This window comes from Mixophyes fleayi, chromosome 10 (assembly GCF_038048845.1).
Source record: "Mixophyes fleayi isolate aMixFle1 chromosome 10, aMixFle1.hap1, whole genome shotgun sequence".
Classification (NCBI taxonomy): Eukaryota; Metazoa; Chordata; class Amphibia; order Anura; family Limnodynastidae; genus Mixophyes; species Mixophyes fleayi.
The window spans coordinates 23,010,647-23,036,451 of NC_134411.1; the positions used below are offsets into that span (position 1 = coordinate 23,010,647).

At 39.6% G+C, this 25,805-nt stretch overlaps 1 protein-coding gene and 1 long non-coding RNA gene across 6 annotated transcripts in view; one reads left to right on the forward strand and one right to left on the reverse strand.

Annotated features, from left to right (window-relative positions):
• Positions 1-1,664: 1,664 nt before the first annotated feature.
• LOC142103823 (uncharacterized) lies at positions 1,665-10,281 on the reverse strand. 4 transcript variants are annotated; one of them, XR_012679441.1, is made up of 4 exons: positions 10,079-10,168; positions 7,872-8,071; positions 5,961-6,950; positions 1,665-3,105 (listed from the first exon to the last, which is right to left on the reverse strand). It is a non-coding gene; the product is annotated as an uncharacterized LOC142103823 (long non-coding RNA). The 4 variants fall into 4 exon arrangements; XR_012679440.1 differs by having other exon boundaries at positions 1,665-3,305; XR_012679439.1 differs by lacking the exon at positions 1,665-3,105 and having other exon boundaries at positions 5,700-6,950; positions 10,079-10,281.
• Positions 10,282-10,365: 84 nt separating this feature from the next.
• The window catches only part of QSER1 (glutamine and serine rich 1), a 56,640-nt gene continuing 41,200 nt past the window's right edge, over positions 10,366-25,805 (forward strand). For both annotated transcript variants that reach the window (XM_075188054.1, XM_075188055.1), the window contains exon 1: positions 10,366-10,521. In XM_075188054.1, coding sequence (XP_075044155.1) covers positions 10,418-10,521 — 104 coding nt within the window. In that variant the 5' untranslated portion in view covers positions 10,366-10,417. The remainder of the gene's footprint in view (positions 10,522-25,805) is intronic.

Genomic DNA, 25,805 nt, shown 5'->3' on the forward strand with positions numbered 1-25,805 from the left:
CTTCTTGCAATGCAGTTGATCAGTATACTACGAAAACTGCAGAATCTGGCTTAAATCTGTTACTTAATCCAGGCATGGAAATTTGGCACAAAACAGACCATGACCCGTGTCAATCTAAACCCTGTCCAGATCCCCTCCAACAATGCCCATTTAAGATAAGACCATTCACCATTTCTAGCAAGACTCTCTTTGACTACAGGAAATGAAGACTCAGCATAATAGTCTACACGACTGTATTGAGTTTGTTGCTTTGGGGTGTTTGTAATTAATAATTCGAAACACTTTCAACCATGTCCCCTAACCGGAAACACCCAAGTTCCACACAACCATAGACTCAAAAGTCCATAGCTCCTTTTTCACTGTGAAAATTAGGACAATCTCCTGAAAAACTAGACGGGTTATACGTACGGTAAGTATAAAGTAATCTGTATTTTATGTTAAATTTTGTATGAAAGTCTATTGTGGTGAGTGTATATATCTTTAGGCAAAGTGAAATTGGGTCTTCCAATTGTCTCTTTGATAGTCAGGGGCGTTCACGTGTAACCTCAGTAGAGTAGGTGTGTGCAAGTCAACCATGCCCCTAAGTGAGGAGTCCGATTTTGACTTGCACGTATGTTTCAGATACGCATTTTAGTTGGCGTATCGTTCCGCGTCCCATAGGTCTGGCTATGTGTTATAGTAATTTAGCTTATAATGTGTGGAAGCACCGTTTGGACGTAATGTGTTTGGGCTAAAGGTAGGAACGGTAAAGGTGGCTCGCAACCAGGAAAAGAGGAGCACGTTTTGGCAACCTTATCGTGAGTGTCAAAACCTCACCTCTGTATAAACATAATCAATTTAAGGCTGTTACAAATAGATGGTTTGAATGTTGAGTTAATTATTGTGTTTAGTTCTCCTTTTAAATTGCAAACATTTCAGTCATTTTGTGTTCTGAACCAAATTCGTGACAATGGAACAACCATGAGGATAATGCCGTTATGTACGTCTAGTTGCTATCCAATAACGATTATCCACTTCCAGTGATGTGGTTCCAAAGCACAATGTGATTTAATAGCCAAAAGTAGCAGAATAACAAGTCAGAATAAAATAAGTACAGCCGGTACTTTATGCAGGCGCTCTGGATCCAGTGTACAGTCATTCAGGTCTGAAGGCTGTGGTCAAGTAGACTGAATACTGGCCCCAGAGCTCCTGTTTATATACATTCAGTGATACAGTGAAAACAATACAGATGATGTGTCTTGTTTCCATAGGTTCAGGCTTCAGGAAGGTCCAGTGTAATGCAGGTCATTGGCCAGTTCAAACGATGCCATCCAGGGGTGGGCTTGACTTCTCCAGAAGATGCATACTTAATTTTCCTGCCAAGAACTGGTTCAAACTGGTCTATTCGCATTACACAAACAATATCATTCTAATCATTTACTCCCTATCATCCATAACTAGCATATGCAATGTGTGATCCTTTCGGTGAATGAACCGGACGGCTGCGGATAAATAGGGGATTAGAATGATACTAAACATGATATGTTTCCTGTGACCTGAACCTTAGATCTCACTAACGTGTATATAACATTATAATATTTCACCATAAACTTTTCAGTACAAATAACTGTGTTGCAACTACTTTTAATATGAGCTATTTACAAAATGTGTGTCCGTGTTCCACGCCGTAGCGTGCTATACGCATAATTTCGAACAAAAGACAATCAAGTTGTTAGATATTATGTATATAATATAAAAAATTATTTGAAGGATGCATAAAAATCCTGTTTTTTTCATCCATTGGCATCTTCTTGAAGACTGAGCATATCAGTCTTCATCTATAAACATAATAGATGTCTGATTGGACGCGCTACGAATTCTCCAGTAGTGTGCCTTGTTGGCCTACTCATATAATGCTTATACATTTTATGTATTCTGTGCAAGATAGTGCAAACTAAATAAAAACCTGCTTCATTATTCCCATGGGCTGATTTCTTATAGAAAATGTGCATGTGTAATCCTTATTTTGGTGTTTTGGCAAAGTAGATTGATCGCAAACCTGTAACCACAAAGATACACAAACCCACATGTACACAGTTCACTTTCTTGCTACGTTAGGCCATTTGGGGAGATGTGTTTTGGGTAGTAATGTTATAAAGAAACGAATGGTATTTTGGAACATATAAAGTCTCCTTTAAAAAACAAACAAAGTGTATGATTTCTGTGGGTACTGCACAGAAAAATGGATAACTTAGATATTGGAAGGTGTCCAGCCCTAAAAGTGCCAGAACAGGCTCAGGAAAGTGGTGAGAAAAAGCCAGAAAAGACACAAAGGGGTTAAAGTAGAACTAAGCTCAAAAACTTTCAATTGCAAAATGTAAAATTCTCCTTCGGGGGATTGTAGCATAATAAAATATTTTGCTAGCTTAAGTTGTTTATACATTATATTCTGTATGAGCAGAGTGAACAGCTCACTATTTGTCAGCCTCCGTTGAGAAAGCAGAAACTGCTTAATGATCTGGAATGTTTTTGTTCTTAAACAAATGGCAGGCACAGACTTGTCGCACAACCCAGTCCTCAAATAGGGTGCATTATTTCCCCCTCCCTTTTTTTGGCATAAACTTTTGGGGGGGGGGGGGGGGGGGAGGGGGTTGGCATGGAGGAAACCCATATGTTAATAGTTTCCTTCCATAAGTATAAATTAACCCACTCTGATTCATCTAGATGTGTGTGGGTTTCTTTTATAATTATTGCTCAACTGGCAGCTTTTTAATTTTCTGTTACAATATTTGGGCTACTTTTCGCTAAGCTATAGCTTAAAGCTCATCTTTCTTCCCTCTAAGTACCTGTCACAAGGCACTAAGAATGACGGACCTAGGTCCTGCCAATAGTTGTTACTCACCAGAGTCTAACGCAGCGGCTGGTCTTCTCCAGGAACCCCCGCAAGAGGGTACAGGTTTAGTGGCTTCCGCTATGCAGGTTGCGGCCCTCGGGAGAGTATGGCAGAATCAACGTACGTTCAACTACACAGGGAGATGGTCTGCAGTCTCCGCAGGACAGAGAGCAGGGTGGTGAAGCGATGGTCAGTGGGCTGTAGGCTATTACCATAGGAGTGATGGAGATTTTCTGCGGACAGCAGGAGAGATAAAGAGGAGATGCTGGGATGGTCTTCGGACTGCAGGTTATTACCACTGGAATGGTGGAAATGTCATGCGGACAGCAGGAGCCATAACAAGGAGTTTGAGCCACAGCTTGTTCTAGCAGAGTGAGGTCTAAAAACAGGCACTGGGTGTAAGTAGAGGGTGCCTTAAATAGGGAGAAGCAGTCTGCGGGCCAATGAGAAGAGAGGGGAGTCTTTAAACATCGTACCCAAGATGGTGGCTGGCCGCAGCGCTGCACGGACGCCGGCAGAGAGGTAGGCGAGCCGGGTCTCAGTTTAGAGGAACCGAAGACCCGGCGTGTGACAGTACCAGTACTGACTGAAGAAATAAAAACACATTAGGTAGATTGATCACACCTTCTAAAAAGGAGAAGTGGAGGCGTTGCCCACAGCAACCAATCATATTAAATAGCAGTCATTTAGTACATGCTTGAAAGTGATAGCTAGAATCAGATTGGTTGCTATGGGCAACACCTCCACTTTCCCTTTTAGAAAGTTTGATAAACCTACACAGTTGAGTAATTCTCCTTACCCACTGGCATCAAAATAGATGATTTCAAATGGGTATGGAGAGGACTCCATACCCACTGCCATTTGTACTTGAGGTTGGGGGAAGTTAAGTACCATTTTCTTGAATGCTGGCTGCTCCATATACCTGTGTTCACTACCTCTCAGCCCTCCATCAAAACACAAAATTGCTTATGTAACTGAACCACCCAAGATAGAACCCGAATTTATCAACTCACCCCTAATGCGGTTGAATATACCGTTTTTTGTTAGCTGGACATGTGCCCTGGCAGAATCCAGAATCAGGTTATGCCATAAGGATCCTAAACATGGCTTGAGTTCTTTTTTTCAGCAGTGGAGAGCAGGCGAGTAGTAGAGGGCAGCAGATATGAAAACATGGCCCAAATCAATTTAATATGAGATAAATCAAAGAACCAGGTTGTTGTCCTGTAAAGACCCAGGTATATTTCAGCCTTGTGCTTCAGTCATTCAATACAGAACATAATCACAGTGCATATTTGCATAAATTAACATATTTAGTGGGAGCTTCCATATGGCTTTGTAGGGTAAAGTATAGATGGCGCAGAGTTTACTGCACCCATTGATGCACCACAACATACACAACTTTTTGCAAATAATTTGAATGTCCCATCATAAACACAGCTGTCACCAGATACCATGAATTTTTAGCTTGATCTGTGGACTGCAAAAACTGTGCTCCATTCATTTGATCCCAGAAATGAATAGGAAGATTCGACTCTCTTATCTTCCTACTCTACCTCCTGTCCTCTTGATCCCATACCCTCACAAATTGGTAGGTCCCTGTCTCATGAGCTCATTCCACCTCTAACTAAAATCTGTAATCTCTCTCTCTCTCTCTCTACTGGTATCTTTTCATCACTATTCAAGCACGCAGTGATTACTCCTATTCTAAAAAAACAAAATTCTGACCCAAACTATTTCTCAAATTATCGCCCCAGGGCAGACACTGAACTAATGCCCAGTGTCTGCTAACAGTGTATGTATTTATATGTGGAAATAGAATTATGCTTTTAACAACAGTATCTTTGCCATTTTTTGATCTGAATAGGACACACCTTCCCCCTTACGATTTATATTTGGTGTACTTAGGAAAAGGTGGGACCCAACACAACTCAGACATCTTGTCAACTTTTTTTCAACCAATTTTATTTTGCTTTTTAAGTTTCAGATTTGAGTATTCATTGAATCAACATCCTATAGCAAAATGAAGCATACGCATGTTTTAAAGGTTTTAAACACTGGTCAAAAAAGGTGCGAAAATCAAGTGTTCTACAATAGAATATTAGCTGAGATATACAGTCAGGGTATACCGATTGGTGCCACTGCACTGGGTCCAGTGTTTCAGTGGGGCCCTGCGCTTAATGTCCATCTAATGCCTTTTTCCTGTTTAACTGCACCCTAAAACAATTTTCCCTGGGGCTCAAGCATTGCTATAACATGGTGCTGTGAGCGCAGCCTATAGGGTTGAGACAATGGGAAGCAGCAAGACAGTGCTTGCAACTTCTGATTGGTCTGTGGAATCTAACCAGCCTCTGGTAGAAATAGGACTGGATAACGGGGGAGAGAGGAAAGGGAAGTAGGACTGGCAAGGGGCAAACGCTAGATGGTTTCCACGCTGCCAGAGTGTACGCAAGGGGCATGGCAATTATCTGAGATAGTGCTAGACTGTTCTCCTACTCTTCCCATCCCCTTCAAATACAAGGGCACTGACAGCCAACTGTCCAGATTCAGGTGGGGCAGGTCTAATTTGTGGGTCTTTCCCGCCAGGGCCATCTTAACAACATTATGGGCCCCCGGGCAAATCAGTGCATCGGGGCCCCTAGATATAGATATAGATATAGATATATAGATGGATACAGATATAGATAGATAGAGATAGATAGATGTACTTGCTCAGTGACCCTTGAAGGTTTTTTTTGCAGGATTATTTATTCTCATTAAGAGCCGTGCCTATGGGGCCCCCTTGCCCGTGGTGCCCCTGGGCAGCTGCCCATCGTGCCCAATGGAAAAGATGGCCCTGTTTCCCGCTCAGGCATAAGTTTGTCACAACTGCAAAGACAGTTGGGAGCTATGTACTGCTTCACACTGTACTGCTTATTAAGGGCGAGCTGCTTGCATCTAACTGTAGTCTAGCTTGCCAGCAATAAGCAGTACAGCATGAAGCACACATCCAAACTAACCTTACAGTGGGGACCAAGTCCTAATTGAGCATGACAGTCACACAAAATCAGGACTGCCCCCACAGTTGGGAGACTGAGCTGCTCTCTCTTACCTGCGGCTGCTGGTGCTTTAAGCTCAGCTGGTGCTTGGCTGGATCTGAATGTTGGGGCCCTATTTGGACAAAAGAATACATAAGATATGGAAAGTCTAGCAGTGAGTGACGCATTTAGGGCTCCCTCCCTTCAGCCAGTCACTTTACATCAATATGTCATGTTCTGCCTGCTCCATGTGTTTTAGGATGTCCGTACAGGAAAGAGGGGGGCAGACACATAGTGGCAGGTCCTGAGGGAGGGACTAGCCAGTCAAATAGTCCCGGGGTGTTGCTAGCAACTACATGCCTGTTGGCAGTGCTTCTTAGGCACTAGACACAACCCTCTCGGGGTATCACACAGGGCTCCACATTTGTATAGACCAGCCCCGTATATAGTCTTATAACTAAAGCTATATGCTTGCAACAATTAACTATTTTGTCAGAAAGAGACCCTGTGATTGGCTGGATGATAAAGGGCACAGGAAAAATATTTATTATTTTTATTGGGCCTGATTAAGGAAAGTTAAGCAAAAAATTTAGTAAGTTTTCTTACTCAAGTTTTCTGGACAAAACCATGTAGCAATACAAGGGGTGCACATTAGTTTATTATTTTGCACATAAGGAAAATACTGTCTCTTTTTTCCATGTAGCACACAAATACTTGATCGCTTACTGAAATTTAAAAGTTGATCTAGGACATGCCCTACCCCAAATATAAATCTGCCATCGCAATTTAAATTTACTTCCCCCTACAATGCAACATGGTTTTGCCTTACTTACTTTTGCTTACCTTTCCTTAATGAATCAGGCCCATGATTCTTATCCTTTATTTAAAAGGCGCCACCAGATTTCCACAGTGCCGTACACAATACAAACAGTAGACCATACAGGGTAAAACGAGTAATACCAAGACTCCAGAAGTTCTAGACAAAGCAATTACGGTGAAGTTGAAGCAGAAGAATAGGTATAGAGTCAGGAGGGAAACGGGCCCGGCTCGTAAGAGCTTACATCCTAAAAAGAGATAAAGTGCACGGGTAAAATATTTCTGATATAACTGCACAAAACAAGTCATATAACATTTAGTACTTGTTCCACATATACTTTATTTATGTTTTTGCAATCTGCCTTCTCCATTTCCTGCTGCCATTTCTTATCTAAGAATGTTGGCTTCACATTCAATTGAGCATCAGGAGTAGCATTATTAAATTATACTTTTCTAAAAGACACCTTTTTTGCAACTACTGTCTAACCCATGAAAATCCATAACAGGGGGAAAAAAAAGGTCATATTCAGAGTACTGTCCCCCACTGACCATGTATTTTCGCTTTAGTCTCTAGAGGCCTAGCCCTATAAACTCCTAAGTATGATCTATTCAATTTAATCCACATATAGTTTTTGCAGAAGTGATACTGTATTATTTCATTTCGTTTTGTCTTAGAATGTTTCATTTTGATTTGTGTTAGGTTGTTTTGTGTGTTTTAAGGATAGATAATAATATGCAAAAAATAGTTGAATATTGTGTATCAGCAACATTTTATTTTATTTACCTGTATTTGATAAATATATGTATGTAATATTCTCTACTACATTATTAAATAATAATAACAGACGTGTTTTATTTTGTTGTTCGGAAAAAATAAAATCAAAAGATTATTTGTTTTATTTTTTTTGCAATTGGCAGGTTCATGTTTAAGGAAAAAAGTAATCTGCTATTATAGGCTATGATCCACCCTAGCAGGCTTCCATTCCCAACAACCCACACTCTCCCCCGAATCCACCTAACTGTGCTTTTTCCCTGGAGTTAAAAAAGTAGCAGGAATTCTTAAGGGACCACTAAATTCAAAGAAAGAATTTTTTTTATATATGAAGCTAAAATACATTAAGTGTTAACCTAAATATCCACTGTTGCTCTGTTAAAAAGTAAAGACTTACCTTTCCACTCCAATATACAGTTGAAGCTCCTCACAGTATCCTAAAGGGATCTGTAACATGGTCCGAGAGCAGTCATTTGAGTTGCTGCGACATCATTGGCCCTTCCACCGAATATTAAACAAGTCCACACAGTGCATTTCTGTTCAGCAAGTCTGCCAAGCTGTCACTCAAACTCTGCCTGCTCAGTTAGAGACACACTGCTGCAGAAGAGTGAGAGAGCACATAATGAGCATATTAAGTCAAGCATAAACACTGCAGTCCTTTAGTGTATATTATTCAGTTCATGAATACATAGCCTTTGTGATATATATGTAAAATGTTGAACAGTGAACTGTATTGCTCTTTATATAATAGTAGGAATATGTGAATATACATCCCAGTACAATACATGTATTGTCCAAACATACAGCTCCAGATTCTGTTTGAAAAAACTACAGTGATGGTTAAAGACAATTAACAAATGTGCATAATTTGAAATAATGAAAATAATTTCCTGGGCTATTATACGACTGTAAATTCAAGGTGTAAAACACTGTAAGCAGGATATGACATTTACATGATCATAATACAATTTTATTAGACTATGTAAAAACATAGGACACTACACAACATGACCTAATCACTGGACATGATTAGAATACAAGTATATTACTATATAAACCAATGATGGGCAACCTGATAAACTTTCTCTAACCTTCAAAAGGGCCCTTAAACTCAGTAATAAGCTAAATCAATACATAAAACAAAAGAAAGAGACATCTATCTGCAATAACATATCAGCAAGCATTTTAAACAAGTGTTACAAGCTATAATATACAAATCTAACAGTAAAGCAAGAAGGAGCTGGGAGTCACTGGTGGCTAGGAGGGCCCCATGCGGCCCTAGGGCCACCTGGTGACAATTACTGATAAAAACACATAAAACACCAACACATACCCAATTTGACATGACCACAGGACTTAATCATACATTCAATTGAATTTCCAATGCTCCTCTTAAACACATTCAGCATATAAAATAAGAGAAAACACTGAAAATGTGCATTCCCTGATATATATATATATATATATATATATATATATATATTTATATCTATCTATATCTATACACACATTGGGCGTGTGCTCAGTATTACACATTAGGGATGTTTTGCATAAAAAAGAAACTCCAGGAAAAATTAATTATAACCTGGGTCTTTGTACATCCCTTGATGCCAGATGATTCTTAAAAATATTGAAAGTGCTGCTAAAAATTGTAACCAAAAGCCATATATTTGCTCAGGGCCAGAGGGCAGGTGTTCAGTATGTGTTATATTTGCTAATATGTCACACAAGATAGATGAATGCTCTATCTGGGGAGGAGAGTGAAGGAACAAGCTGTGTATGTAGAGATGTTATGTCTGCATGTATGTATGTATGTATGTATGTATGTAGAGATGTTATGGAGCTATGCATGTATGTATGTATGTATGTATGTATGTATGTATGTATGTAGAGATGTTATGGAGCTATGCATGTATGTAGAGATGTTATGGAGGCATGTATACATGTATGTATGTATGTATGTATGTAGAGATGTAATGGAGCTATGTATGTATGTATGTATGTATGTATGTAGAGATGTAATGGAGCTATGTATGTATGTATGTATGTATGTATACATGTATGTAGAGATGTTATGGAGCTATGTATGTATGTATGTATGTATGTATGTATACATGTATGTATGTATGTATGTAGAGATGTTATGGAGCTATGTATGTATGTATGTATGTATGTATGTTATGGAGCTATGTATGTATGTATGTAGAGATGTTATGGAGCTATGCATGTATGTAGAGGTGTTATGGAGGTATGTATGTAGAGATGTTATGGAGCCATGTATGTATGTATGTATGTATGTATGTATGTAGAGATGTAATGGAGCTATGTATGTATGTATGTATGTATGTAGAGATGTATGTATGTATGTATGTAGAGATGTTATGGAGCTATGTATGTATGTATGTATGTATGTATACATGTATGTATACATGTATGTAGAGATGTTATGGAGCTATGCATGTATGTATGTATGTATGTATGTTATGGAGCCATGTATACATGTATGTATGTAGAGATGTTATGGAGCTATGTATGTATGTATGTATGTATGTATGTATGTATGTAGAGATGTTATGGAGCTATGTCTGCATGTGCACTACTCACACATGATGGTGCAGGCTCAGGATGACGTTACTCCAGATGTTCCCACTCCTGGATGGGGCTGGTTGAGGCCCAATCCAGCCTGCGCTAGGCCTCTGCTACCAGAAGGGGGAGAGGGAGGAGGAGGCGCCATGACCGGTGCATCCTGGGAAATAAACCAACATGGGGAGCAGCTCCAGGCTCACCATGCACCTCCATCCTACGGAGTGAGAGCTTGAGGTAACCCCCCCCTCCTGCCGCCATAACACGGCCCTCTGCGTCACCGCCACCCTCCCGGGGACGATGTGAGGGGCTGGTAGCGAGGAAACACAGCCTCGTCCCCCCCACCCCCGCCTCTCCCGGATGATGGACAGGAACTACCCGACTCCCACCTTCACCGACCCGCTGGCCCCAGCCTCCCCCGCCGCCTGGGCCTACGAGCGGAGCGCGGCCGGAATCAAACCCAGGTAAGGGGGGGGTGCGGTGCAGGAAAGACCGGGGATGTCCGGGCCTAGTGCTCCAGGGCAGGGAAGGCCTGGGATCTCCTCAGCCGCCTCCTCTGTCCTATAGCTGGGGGCCCTCTTGTCACTAATCAGAGGGAGGGGCTCCCGCAGCAGAGTTATAACCACCCAGGGAGATCATCCACCCCAGGCCGGGGACCCACCCCAGCAGCAGGCCCCACATTACTGATGGACGGTGGTTATAGACTGACACATGTCGTCCTGACTCCTCCAGACCCTCATGTATTGTCTGCACTTGTATTCTATATACCCCCTGCCTGCCATGCTGTCTGATCTAACTGCACAGACATTATATGGCACTAAACACCTCATTTATTCTGTTTCTTTCCCTCCACAACAAAAGTATCTCCAGTGACAGCTTGTGACTGGGCTTCACACCTTGCAGGACTTTCCATCCCATCAATTAACAGCAGGCAGAATCCCCTGCAGCCTCCCTTCAATCTTTATTTAACTCCTGACTTGTGTGAAATATAAATCTGAATATATTAATTTTTTAACACTTATGTGGCAGTCATTTTGACAGTAATTAATGTGTTTTATACATCACCCCTGCATAAAGTCTTAAGCTGGGTACACACTACAGAATTTTCCACAAACTTTTTATGCCGAGCGATTTTACATGCGATCGATGATCCAATCGCTCAGTCCATGGACTGCATACACACTAGCCTTGTTTAGGGCGATAAAGGGAAGAGCGGACGTCCCTTTAGCGACTTTTTATACAGCCGTGTTGTCGTGAGCAATGACTGTAATTTCGTACTCGCTGTTGTGGATCGGTCAGAAGTTTATACACACTACACAGCGGAAACGATATTGTAATGAAAATATTAAACGGTACGACCAACCAAATGAGGCGATAATTGTCCATTTGGGCAGACTTTCGACCATCGTGTCACTGCACACTGACCCGACTTTTGAAGGAGCGATCGTATGACGGCTGATTTAGCCGATTATTGGACGAAAACCGTGTAGTGTGTACCTAGCTTTACTTTACAAAGTTGACAGATATTAGATGTCACTAGTTATCACAAAGAGTGTTCAGCCATAACCGGTGTATAAGAGCTTATAATATTTTGAAGTAAAAACCTATATTTTGTTTTCTTTGAGCTTTTTGTCTAACCATTGAACAGTGGCTAAATGTGGTTTATAACGGCACAGGTGAAGTGGTACCCAGATGACATGCAGAGTGTCATACATAGCTTACTTACTGTCCAGATGTGTAGGTATATAAATGAGATAATAAACTATTTATTAAGCTCTTTGTTTTTTGCTTTGTCTTTTTGTATTTTTAATGCAAAACGTTTGCGCAAGTTAGTTTATGTCTTAAGCATAGTCCTTTTTCAAATCATTCATTTGCAAATTCCCTAATTCTTGGTAGCATTGTGGATACTTGCAACAATCCAGTAACTAAGAGATACAATCCCTTATTTTTGTGGGCGGTCATGCTAAAAATAGTAGGGACTTTGGCAGGCCAACCTCACAGTTCAATAGTTCAGGTTTGTTTTGTAGGAGTTCAGAAAGCCAGATCTATTTCTTTCTGAAAATGGAAGCAGGATTCATCAGAATAAAGCGAGAAAGAGAAAATAAGGTACCCCAAAGGCGTGGCCAGATGTGTTTAGGAAGCCAAGAAAATTGACATTTGGGGTTTGGGAGAACAATACTCCTGTGTTGAATGCTTTAATAAGTGTGTATTTGCGAGGTTTGCTGTCTAGGTAGATGGTATGTTATGTGTAATGGTGTCTCGGGCAACCACAGATTTAATTGTACATGTTTTTGTTGCATCCATATAAAGTGAATCCGTTTTAAGAGGCTAGTTTATTTTGTTTCTCAGACTAGATATGGAATTTCCTGCTCCATAGTAATCTGGTTCTATCAGTGCAATGTTTTTCTAAGTTTTAACAGAACGCATCATCTATGTGTGTAAATTATTATCTTTGTATTTACCAATTTCTTGTTCCACAATAACAAACACTTCTCTAAAACACCACCACCTGGCATATTTACATGCAGGCTTTTTTTGTAGTGTTAATTTGTATCCAAAGATGTCCTGTGTGCAACATTTGTATTCGTAGTTGGGATACTGTTGTAGCCAGTCAGACTTGCTGTCTGTATTTTGTTATTTTACACCATTTCTGTCATCTGTTTCCTTTTGCTTCGTGTTTTTCTCAGCCTTACCTTGAATGTACTGCTTTGTTAGCAGCCAATTAACTTACCAGTATGTTTTTGGAATGTGGGAGGAAACCGGAGCACCCGGAAAGAAAACCCACGCAAACACGGGAAGAACATACAAACTCCACACAGCCATGGTCGGAAATTGAACTCATGACCCCAGTGCTGTGAGGCAGAAGTGCTAACCACTTAGCCACCGTGCTGCCCCATGCTTTGCTGTCTGTCTCTGACCCCCACAGAGTTAGATTTATTTATTTTTTCCATTCCAAACAGCACAGTTGACAATGTGAGTTTTAATGCCTGTAAATCTAAAGGGTGAAATTTGTAATTCTAGTTCTTTGTTTGAGTTGTGAAGGTATTTAGAGAAAGTATAAAGTGATAAATTCATTGACATGACAAAATTAATTCCATTTCATGCCATCATTGCTTCGTTACAGTGGTGTTATACTCGCAACCTTCCACCTCCAAGTTTGTCCCAGATTAAGTTTCTGCTTCTGTTGCTTCAATGGCAGTGGTGGCTTTAGCCTACCACATTATGTTCTTTATAGTCTTCAATGCTGTACTGCATTGAAATGTGCAAGCGGAAGTGTGTGACCCTTCATGTCTAATGTGAGCACTTGCGGATGAGCAGGTTGAAGTCCATGGTGGATATTTTGCTACCCCCCTTGCAATTACTTTTGTGAGTATACAGCTCCCAAAAAAAACACAACACACAGGCTCCCAGCTGCAAGAGCATATGCCAGTTGTATAATAATAATCTCAATGACAAACACACTGGTCAGTAACACAACTCTAATATTCCATGTAAACTAAGGATCCTTGGTGTTTCATCAATGATTTTCTATTAAAATATAGTTCTTATTAATGTGTTGGCTAAACAAGAGAGAATCCGTCATAAGACGTAATGTTAACATATCACATGGAGAATATTAGATGGGTGTGTTCAGTTATTTGGGGGAGTAAACTAATTAATTTAGCATCTGTTGGGTACGCCACAAGAGGCTGGAGACTCAATAGCACCATACTGTGTATAAGGAACATCTCTTTACTGATAACTGACAGTGAACACAAGGAAATGAATTGCTCATGAAGTTGAATTTGATGCGTCTTCCTTGTGGATGATGGGATATGGTTGATGCATCATTGTTATTAACACCAGTTTACCAATATGCAGTGATTACTGAAGTCTACCATTCAGAGGGGACAAATGATTAATCCAGCCAGTGTTATAGATCTGGTATTGCTTTGTCATACTCTGCACAACTCATTCCAAGTGATTCTGTTTTCTTTATTTTCTCAGCTTATGTGAACAACATGTATATTCCGCTCATTGGGATATCATTTATTAACATGCTTGTTTGTGTGACTATTGTACATTTTGTTGTTTTGCATTTATGTAAATTTAGTCCTAAATGTTAAAGGATAACTCCAAATCCTTGGGGTTGAAGTAGTTGATAAAAAGCAAAAGCATACTTTTACTACTAGTTTAAAACAGTTTGAGTCCGTGTCATTAGCCCTCCCCCATAAACTTTCTATCCCATCCATCGTAAGTTTAAAGAGCTGTGCTGCATAGGACCATTAGAGCTCTCTAGCACGTCCACAGTAAGTATGGTTTTGGTTTTTTTTCCTGTTAAACTCCACCCAAAACTACATTTTTAGTTGAGATATTTTTGAACACGTAGGTGGTAGTTTGAGTACAATGCAGCGTGTCTCCTGAACAGACCAGAGACGTACCGCGCTGATGTTGGGGCTGAAATCGCCGCTTATTTTTCCTGGCACCTCTGGGGTGGAGATTCCTTGCTGTAATGGTCAGCAATGTGCGCAGCCAGACATTGTGGTGAGGTCCACCATAAATCTGGTCTCTGCCTGAAAAAAAAATGGAAAATTGCCCTCGGACACACATGCTGCAACATTAATATGACTGTCCACATAGAAACAAATTCTGTTTTTTTTTAACTCTCCCACCTCATATAATAGTGCAGTTTTGGGTAGTTCTAACCTATAGTTGTTTTTCCTCCCAGAGTGGACAAGCTGTGTCTATGTGTCTATTTCAGTCTCGCAATCCAGCAGATCACACTTTTGTATTTAGTTTTCTCCCATGCAGCTATGTTTGGAAACGCAAGTATTGCAGGTGCTGCTGGCGCAGTATGTCTGTAATCTTTCTATAGTTTTTGGTCTGCAGTTACCAATGTTTATTTCAGGGGTGAACACCATCCTGTAGCATTCAGAAGTCAGTCAGACTCTTTACTGATAACTGACAGTGGACACAAGGAAATGAATTGCTCATGAAGTTGAATTTGATGCGTCTTCCTTGTGTATGATGGGATATGGTTGACGCATCATTGTTATTAACACCAGTTTACCAATATGCAGTGATTACTGAAGTCTACCATTCAGAGGGGACAAATGATTAATCAAGCCAGTGTTATAGATCTGGTATTGCTTTGTCATACTCTGCACAACTCATTCCAAGTGATTCTGTATTCTTTATTTTCTCAGCTTATGTGAACAACATGTATATTCCGCACATTGTGCTTGTATGTCCCATTCAAGTTAGATCAAATGAATCTACATTGATAAACATATTCTGGTAGCACTTACAGGCATGCATTTAATTTTAGAGGAACTAACCTTTCTCCTGAATGCATGAATACTAGGGGTGGACTCTTTTGCTTTCACAACTTGTGTGATGAGTGAAAAGTCTCTAAGTTTTACAATGGGGTGACACGTGGAATATATTTGAATAACATTTGCCTTATTTAAAAGAGCTACTAATAACATAAAATTGTATCCTATAACAGCTTGAGATACTTGACCTTCAATTTACATTAGCTATGCAGCCATGTACAAACTATTGTCCTCTTTAATCTGCCATTTTTAGCTAAAGGAGGCCAATGGCTGTGTCCTTCAGTGGGGTTACTGACAGGAAGTCCCTGTGTGTAGCAAAATACACTCCCTTACTATGAAAACTTTTAATCTTTAAATATATTCAGTACTGATAGTCTCCTCACATTGTTTGCATACATAAATCACTAACAAGATACTAAACATAGGAAAGCCAAGTTATACTGTTGCTATGCTAAAGCTTTTATTTTTAAGCCCGTTTATGCCACTTCTGTACTTGTCTTGCTATTTAGTGTATTGTTACTGAAAATCATATGTTTTACACTGAATGAAAATCACCATATGCGTTTTTGTTCTCTTGGCTTAACAACTTAGAACAGGATTTTATTTATATAATGCTCTCAAGTGGGTAGGAGGTACTTACTGGGGAAACATAATGGGAGAAAAGACTTTTCTCTATAAATAATGCACCTATTTTTTTTATAGTTTCTTTACCAGTCAGTTTCACATCTCGCAGCACAAGCGTGCCAGTAGAAATGTAGATACAAAACTGGTTTTCTGATGGTTCGTAATGATCTTTTATGTACACTACTCATGCAATGGAATGTATATACAATGCAAATATATTTTAGCAATTTTTTTTTTAAATTAAACTGGTGCACTCTCTCCACCTCCTATTTAATTGCAGTTAAAATTGTTAATGAATAATGAACAGCAATTTTAATCTCAGATTGAGCAGTGTCTATTCAAATTCCCAAAGTGCTTCCTTAATGGAAAGCCAGCTAAATAGTCTGTGTGTCTCTGACAATGTCAATTGGATTGGGGAGCTTAGTTTAGATTAAACGAATACCCAGCACATATACACAATAGGGGCAGACAATAATTATGAGAACATCATTTATCATTTCACTAGGATCTGGTGAAATTACTGTGGCATGAGGCAGTCTTACTAGTTCCTAGTAAATTGATAGGCTGATTAGAGGTTCAGCCCACAAAACTGCTTCTGTGGGTGTAGATAGTGTATAAGCTTTAAGAAGGATTTAGTGCTATGGTATAATATTATTGTAACCAAGTGGATTTTCTTTTCCAGCTCGTTTCTTTTGCAGTTTCTCATTCATGGCATATTGCAGCTATTAATCATTTTTAAGAAAACTGACAGTAGTGGCAGCCTTGTATATATCTGTACATTATGTTTGTGTCAGTAGTTATGTGTCCTATTTCCAAGACACATTACATTTAATTTGCAGGACTCATTTATATTAATGAGCTACAAGATTTTATTGGTCCATTTTTCCATGGCTCTGGTTTTATTGAAACTAACTTTCTGATATTGATGTGGGGTGGGGATGGTAGTGTGTACAATTAAAATCCCCCTGCTGATTTCCAAGCATATAATTGGTGGTTTTATCATTCTAAGTAGACAGAGAAACACTGCAGTTTAGTTGTTCTGTCTTGCATTTTTTTTTTATCTTTGCGTTTGGGAGGTTCCAGTCATTCTATCCTTTGCGTGGTTCAGTCTGAAAACCTGTGCTAATTGTCTATGTTTTGGTTCCCCTTGCCTGATTCTACTATTCTGAATTCTGGAATGTATAAGGATTCAGGGTGCACAAACACATCATAAACAGCACGGTGGCTTAGTGGTTAACACTTCTGCCTTACAGCACTGGGGTCATCAGTTCAATTCCCAACCATGGCCTTATCTGTGTGGAGTTTGTATGGTCTCCCTGTGTTTGCGTGGGTTTCCTCCAGGTGCTCCGGTTTCCTCCCACACTCCAAAAACATACTAGTAGGTTAATTGGCTGCTAACAAAATTGACCCTGGTCTGTGTCTGCGTGTGTGTGGTAGGGAATTTAGACTAAGCCCCAATGGGGCAGGGACTGATGTGAGTGAGTTCTCTGTACAGCGCTGCGGAATTAGTGGCGCTATATAAATAAATGGTGAATTTGGGAATTTGAATAGACACTGCTCAATCAGAGATTATGATGATGAATGTTCTAATGTTCTGTGATTTAGATAGATCTGTGTATATTTAGGAGTTTTAGTTGCATGGTAATTTATATATATAATATATATATATATATATATATATATATATATATATATATATATATATATATATATATATATATATATATATATATATATATATATATATTTTTCCGATTGTGATAAAAACATGTAAAGCCCATGTATGACATAATTATAAACATGCTTTCCTTAGTTTCTCAGCAGCAGGCTACCTTGTCTAACAGCAGACACAGAGTGACTGACAGCTTGGTAGAATATTCTGCAGAAATGCACATTGTGGATTGGTTGATTCATACACGGCCACTGATTTTAACTTAAATATCTGCATTTTCAACTTTGCATATATGTACTCAAAATGACCCTTAAACCAGATGATGGCACAGAGTGCAATTTGGGCAGAACAGTCCAAATTGCGCTCTGATACCATCACTTTGACCCAGCAACAGAATCATCCTTGCACGGAATCTGCTGCACGTCTTGATTCATTCACTTCAATTAGATTGGCTGGATAATAACTCCCGTCAGGTAAAGTAATGATAAAACCGCTACCTGTTTGTAGCACAGTGGTGATAAGTCATTGACACTTAAGGGATCAATAAAGCTAAACTACACATAAAAGAACAACTAAATACATTAGTATGCATGTAAAACATTCTATCAAGGTATGTGCATTTGTGCACTTTTAATATAATTTATTCTGGTTCCTAATTTAATGTTTAATTGCAGATCTACATAGAAGGCATGTTCTTCAAATATTTTTTTACCATCCTTTTAAGGGAATATGCAAGGTACTTGGTAAATGTTCACTTTATATGTAGTATTGTATTGTTCTGGTTTTTATGTGTAACTTTATTTTCACACGTTCTGGATGTTGTACTCCCACACACTTATATTTAGCATTGCAAAAGAAAACAAAAATAAATCATTGGGCGGTGAAGGAATGTAAATAAGAAAGTAGAATGATAATGGTATAGAGCATATTATAGGAACTTGTTCTTGCTCAATGAGACGTTCTCATGAAGAAAATATATTCAGTTGCTAAATATAGGGTGGTGTCCTATAATCTTTGTTAAAAAAGTAAACTGCCCCCTTCTCAAATTGTATTCGCCTGTCCACTACATCAGTATACATGATGTTAGGAAAACTTTAGTGTTTAATAACTGTTTTGTCTGTAGTGTTGTATTACAACAATAGATAGTACTTTTTCTATTTTTGTTTTTATATACATTGTTTGTGTAACGGTTTAAAGAAAAAAAAAAAAAGTAAACTGCCCAGTTAATGATTTCTCTCTGTCTTATTGATTTGAGAATCCATAATCCACTGTGCTTCTATGTGCTGTGTGTAGTAGCTAGGTCTGATCGCTGAATATAGGTCCCCTATCGTGCACCAAAACACATTGAGGCACGGACTCTACAAGACCTCTGTACATGTCATGTGATATCTGGCAGCAAGACGTTGGCAGCAGATCCTGTAAGTTGCAAGGTGGGACCTCTATGTCTCAGACTTACTTTTCCAGAACATCCTACAGATCCTCAATCGCATTGAGATCTGGGGAATTTGGGAGTCAACACCTTGAACTCTTTGTCATGTTCCTCAAACTATTCCTGAACAATTTTTTTCAGTGTGGCAGGGTGCATTATCCTGCTGGAAGAGGCCACTGCCATCAGGCAATACTGTTGCCATGAAGGAGTGCATCTGGTCTCATCAGTGGTTTTAATGTTGTGGTTGATCGGTGTGTATGTATATATGTATGTGTCTTTATACTATCTGCTATAGCAGAGGTGTCCAGACTTTTGTGACATGGGTTCTACTTTTTGTACAGTGTGTTGATCTTCAAACTCATTTATTGATTTCTTGGCCTTGCTCCATATCAGGAATGCTCATAGATTATTATCACCAGACATATGTCTATCAAAAGTTTTTCCTTAGGTAATATACGCCCCACTGCCAGCCACCTTTCGCACAGAGACCCCCCCCCCCAATTCCACAGAACAGCCACTGTAGTCAGGTATGCATTGTTTCCCACATGGTACCCATATTATAAGCCTATGGTTTATCGCACTGTATATAATTAAAAGCTATGTGATTATTGGCGACTGTAGTTGTGAAGAGAGTGTCTTTCTGCTCTGTTTCAGTGGGAGGGAAGGATGTTATGTGGACATTGGCTTTAATACTCTTTTAGAAGAATGTTCAAATTGCAATAAAATGCCTTAAAGCCCTCGGATTACATTTACATTATGCCAGAACTGGAAATAAGATCACACTACAAGTCATTGACCTGTTTATTGATAAAACTAAAGTGTGAAACCATTGGAGACTGCTTGTGTTAAAATAAATACATGTATAGAATTCACTGGCAATCAGCCATATAGATTAACTCTAGCTCATATTTAAAAATAAATAAAACACTACCTTCTCTAAATTGTATCACCCCCTTCATGACGTGACCAGACCAATTGTCAAACTTATGCCTGTTAAATTTTTCTTTTAATTTTGTTAGAAAATATTTTATTTTTGGTAAATACATTTACCACAGTGGGATTGTCCTTGTCTTATCTGTTAGGGACAGAAGAGGGTTAGAAAGTTTCTCTTCAACCTTGTTAATTTGATGCCTTACTGGCCCTATCCTTTCTTAAATTTCATATAAATGTTGGAGCCCTGGGTCAGATTGTTCGCTAGGTTTCCCAAAATCAAAGGTGCTGGTTGCAGTCATCAGGCATTGATGACAGATAGCCGAAGCCTGAACTTGCAGGGGGCGAGATGCACTCGAATGGTTCTGGGTATCCAGCTAATCCCATGAGATTGCAGGTTCTTCACAAACATAGCTGCTATAGGTTTAAAGAGTGTTAACTTGAGAGACAGTAAAAAGGCTGATACAGCGATTGGCGACTGAATGTTGTATGAGATTGTGGGAAATCTTTGGTCACAGAAGTGTATCGGCCAGTTATAGCTAGTATCTTCCTCGAGTAAATGGTAGATTTCAGTAAGGGTACCTAGGATCTAATTGGTGGACAAGTTAGGAATCATTAAGTCATCCGAGTATGCTTCATTTTCCTGTTATGGAATCCCAGGCAGACTTCTACAGCACAGGAGAGAGCTTCCATGATATTAAGTCTGTCGTTCAATGAGGGTGATAGAAGTTAGTGTGTTTTTTTTATTCTAGCCCACTCTTTATTCACCTTCTTGTTTCCCGTATCTAACAGTCCTCATGGGAAGAAATTTGCAGGCAGACATAAACACAAAAACAGTATACCTGGACTGATCAGGTGATACAAGACAACACACTAGCAGCAATGCAATAACTGGTAATTAGGATGATGGAGTTAAGGAAGAGCTGAAGAAGTCCTATCTTTTAATAAATACCTACCTTCGCGTCCTTCAGGAGAAGGGCCAAATAGCCAGCATCCGTATGAGAAGGAGAAAGAGGACTTTGTCATTAACAGACGGTAAATGACTTCCACCCCCCCAAAAATTAAATCATCCATCCTATGTGAGGACATGGGTTCCTCCAGGAATCCCATACACAAGAAGACTTTGAAAGCATCTGTAGTGTTGTTAAAGACCATCTACTTTTGTTGGAAGGTCTGGAAAAGTAATTTAAGAATAAGACGCCCAGAGTACAAAAACATTTGCTTAAGAGAGTATTGTTTTTTGTTTCGGTTGTGTCGTCTGCCAACGTTCACTTCGCTGCTGGGTTAGCAGCCATTTAAAACACAGATACAAGGGCTATCTGGCTAATGACATGGACAGGACACTTGTACATGGAGTCAGCTGCTATTATTCCTTGTGGACAAAATCATTTGTCTTGGTGAAACAATTGAAGAAAAACAGTTTACCAGTCTAAAGGCACAGAACTTTGATCAGGAGTCTGTGGACACTGATTCAGAGAGTGTTTTCCAAGAGATAATTATAAAATAGGGGTCTTCAAGAAATCAATTTATTTGCCTGTCACAAGGGAGAACAAGAAGGTTTTATTTCCCCCATTAAATCACAAGGAGGCTCCCCTTGCAGTGGATGCTCTGATGCAGAACTGGAACTTCAGACTGGCCTGTGTATTTTTCCCTTTTATACCTCTCAGAAGAAATGTCTAGACAAGATTATAAAGGTGGATACAAAGTTCATCCTATTTGCCCCATATAGGCTGAAAAGATCTTGGTTCACTCATCTGACATAGATGCCAATGAAAAAAATCCTTGGATGTTGCTGGTAATTCCAGATGGAATCTCCCAAGGGTCAGTTCTGCATCCAGGAATTCAGAATATGCACCTAGCTCTCTGGATCTTGAAAGGGTAGAATATAAGTTACATAAAATATATATCTTAGTGCAGGAAATAATTCTTGATTTGAATTGAAGAACAGATGTTGGCCCGAGGTTTTAGTCTGTGTACCTAATAATATAGATGTTCTCCAGTGTAGTCTAGATGTTTGACTGAAAAGCAGTGCTTTAAATGTGTTGTATGATGAGAAACTAGCAGAAAAGAATTACATCCAAAGATTCTTCAAATGGGCCTACAGGCTAGTGCCTAACCCAATGGTTCCCAAACTGGGTGCCGCAGCGATCCCACAAGGGTGCCATAGCCAGGGCCGGTGGAAAGCAAGACGGGTAATTATTTTGCCTTAGGGGTGCCTTGAAAAAATTATGGAGACCCTAAGGGTGTCTTGAACCGAGAAAATTTGGGATCCACTGGCCTAACCTAAAAACTACCTCCTTGATACTTAGTACCCATTTTATGGGGGTCAGCCATTGTTCCCTTTATACTGATGGAAGGAAACATCTACCCTGATATTGGCAATCAAAATGTCCTTTTTTTCCTGAGTGGTAGAGAATAGAAGAGACTTAAGCCCTACCTTTTTGTCAAGGGCCTAAGATGAAACAAAGAAAAGTTTCAACTCCTTAATTTGTAGAATTGTCTACCTTTATATCTGAAGGCTACAAAAGATCTAACGAAGGACAATAGCCTTCATATTTCAGTTCAAAAGAAATAAAGAGTTCAAGGCAACAGCTGTTGGATGGAGCAAGCAAGGCATTTGTGAGGGCTATAAAGCCATTGATAAGCATCATCATTTTTATCTACTTATTTATATAGCACCACTTATTCCCCAGCGCTGTACAGAGAATGTACTCGCATCAGTCCCTGCCCTAATAGAGCTTACAGTCTAAATTCCCTAACACACACAGAGTAGGGTCAACTTGTTAGCAGCCAATTAACCTACTAGTATGTTTATGGATTGTGGGAGGAAACCGGAGCATCTGGAGGAAACCCACGCAAACACGGGGAGAACATACAGACTCCACACAGATAAGGCCATGGTTGGGAATCGAACTTGTGACCCCAGTGCTGTGAGGCAGAAGTGCTAACCATACCAGGTGTGGACAGCACGGTTCTTCCTTCCAGTCTTGAACTATGTTCTACTAAATTCTTTTAGTTCTTGTGGTCAGAGAGCACTTTTCAGGCTCCATTGAACAGATCTACAGGGCTGCAACTTGTGCCCGTGTCCACACTTTTGTTAAGCATTATAAATTGCCCTTTAAAAGCTAGCTAAGGTGTATGTTTTGGACATTGTTCAAGTAGTTCTCCCTTCCTAAGAATTATTTATTTATTTATTTTCATTATCTGTTCTGTTGATTTGGATAACCTGGATTTCTCTTACGGATTCTACACAATCATCCCTGTCGGCACCCTTGTCACTCGAGTTAAAGAATATGTTGAAAAGTTCTGTGCAAGTGCTTATTTGTAACCCAAAGTAATAGTTGAAGAGGAATTTAATAACTTTCTCCCACTTCCCATGGAAGCACATTGTTGCAGTAAAGCAAATGTTTTGGAGCTAGACTTTGCTGTTCCAATGAACTCCCACTTACTTTCTCTAAGCTGCTCATGAGGGTTTGGTGATCTTTTGTAACTGCTCTGTCTCTAAGTACATCCCTTAAGCTGGGATCTCTGTGCTATAGAGATGGATAGATCTGGGGGTGGCTGTACTTATCCTGTACAAATGCAGCCACTTACTACAGGAAGTATAGGGTTATGCCTGACCTACTTGCAGTAGGGAGTCCTAAAGGTTTGGGGGCCCAGAGGAGAGCATGCGTCATGCCATAGTAGCAGGAGCTACTAAACATGTATTTATATTATTTTTTTTATTACGTATAACAAAGCGCCTAGTGTAGAATGGAGAGTACACTATAAAATTAATTTCAAAATAAAAAAATACAATTTGGTGTGCTTTATCCTTGAAGTAAGTCCAAGACTGTATGCAAACAAGCGTTGGTCAATGCACACCATGGTCACATAGTTCAGATCTAAGCTGTGAGGAGTGCACAGAAATGAATTACAGAATTCGCCACTTTTCATTGTTGCTAACGCCAGATGTGGCACATGCAAAATGTTAATTCTGGCCAGCTGAGACATGTTCCCGCACCTCTGGGATTTTACAAATATCTGTTGTAGACAAAACAGATGATCTGGAGCAGGTGATCCCAGGATTTACAGATTCAGCATTGGCATCTCCTGCGAATTCAAGTCGGGAAATGTTATATGTTAATCAGCTTTCTGTAAATAATTGTTTTTCACTTATAGAACAAAGATTTGTATTTTTTATGGTGTTCAGTTTGGGTGCCATTTAATTTGATGGTGCAAACAGTAATGCTGGAGACCTGACTGCCAATCGGGAAAGATCATGCACAGACGGCTGTGTTCTTATGGATATCAATTTCCGGGGCTGCATGGTTGCGGCCCACCTTCAAAAGGAGTCGGGTATATTCGTGTGATGACGAAAAGGACGACAAGAAGTTTTCTGACATGAAAGCTCTGAAGCTGTCATTCACTATAGACTGGGAAGACCGAATGTATGCGAAAGAGACAACAATCCGGACGAATGATCATGCCGGCAGCCGAAAATGATGTCCGTTTGAAGCCCGATACTATTGTTCCTGCTCTTAAGGGGGTAATGCAAGGAGGCGCCGGCTGTTCAATGTAGAATCCTTGGTAAAAATCCTTCAGTCTTCCCAGTCTGTTGTGAATGGCGCTTCGGAGTTTTCATGTCTGGGAACTTCTTGTCATCAGTTTCATTGTCGTGTTAGACTACCACCGGTTCAAAGGGCCTCACAAACCCTCTAATCTCAGTAATAAGTTAAAACAATACATTTAATCAAAGAAAGAGACAGCTATCTGTAATAACGTATCAGCAAGCATATTAAACTGGTGTTACATGCTATAAAAAAAAAACATCTGACCGTAAAGCTAAAATGCACTAGAAAAATTACGGCCAATAACCCTTTTACGTGTGTTTGGAGATTATTTGAAGTTCCAAAATACGTTTACTGCAAGTAAATGGAGCATATACTGTAAGCGAGTAACATTGGCAATAGGTTTTTAGGAAACCATGGTTTACATTTTTAGATCCATTGTCATACGTTTTGTGTATCACTAAAAAATCTAGCAGGGCACACCAAATTGATGCCAAAGGCTATGATCCCATATTTGTAACTAATTCTTGCTACAGATGTTTAGTAGATACATTGGCATAGTTTGTTCAACACACAAATCCTAATTTATCTACGTATTTACATTTATTAACATCAGCTGAAGTGATACAGCTGTATAGCTTTTTATACACCCCTTTCTATATGTCTTTATGAAGTGGGCCATCCACTGGGCAGCTCTGAATGAGTACGACCCGTATGCTGTCAGAAGCATGCTCACTGCACTTCTGAGAAGCAGCCTGTGACATCATCAGCCAGCTTTCTGTACATTGGCTCTGAATGATCACATGATAGGAGTGTCACAGGAACTTCTGCCAACAGCTAGTTGAAATAAAGGCATTTATGAAGTTGAGAGGACAGGACACTGCTTTTATAGCTGAGTCTTCTCAGGGGGGGTGGTAATAGCTACATTGCAGTTATACTTTGACTGGTACAGTATTTATTGTTTCTAAATTATTTTGTAAACTGCATGAAAGGTACTCTTTACAGACGCAATGAGGGTCATTTACTAACATTGCTATTATTTTAGTGCATATTTGCACCTTTTGTGCAACGTTACTGTCACCAATGCTTTTATTTTGTATTTAATGTAGATACAGCTATTTTTTTTATTATTATTATTGACTATTATGATTTATTAATGGTAATAGTCATCGTAATAAATAATATCACACTTATTTCTACAAAGGTGATGCTACAGACTTTAAGATCT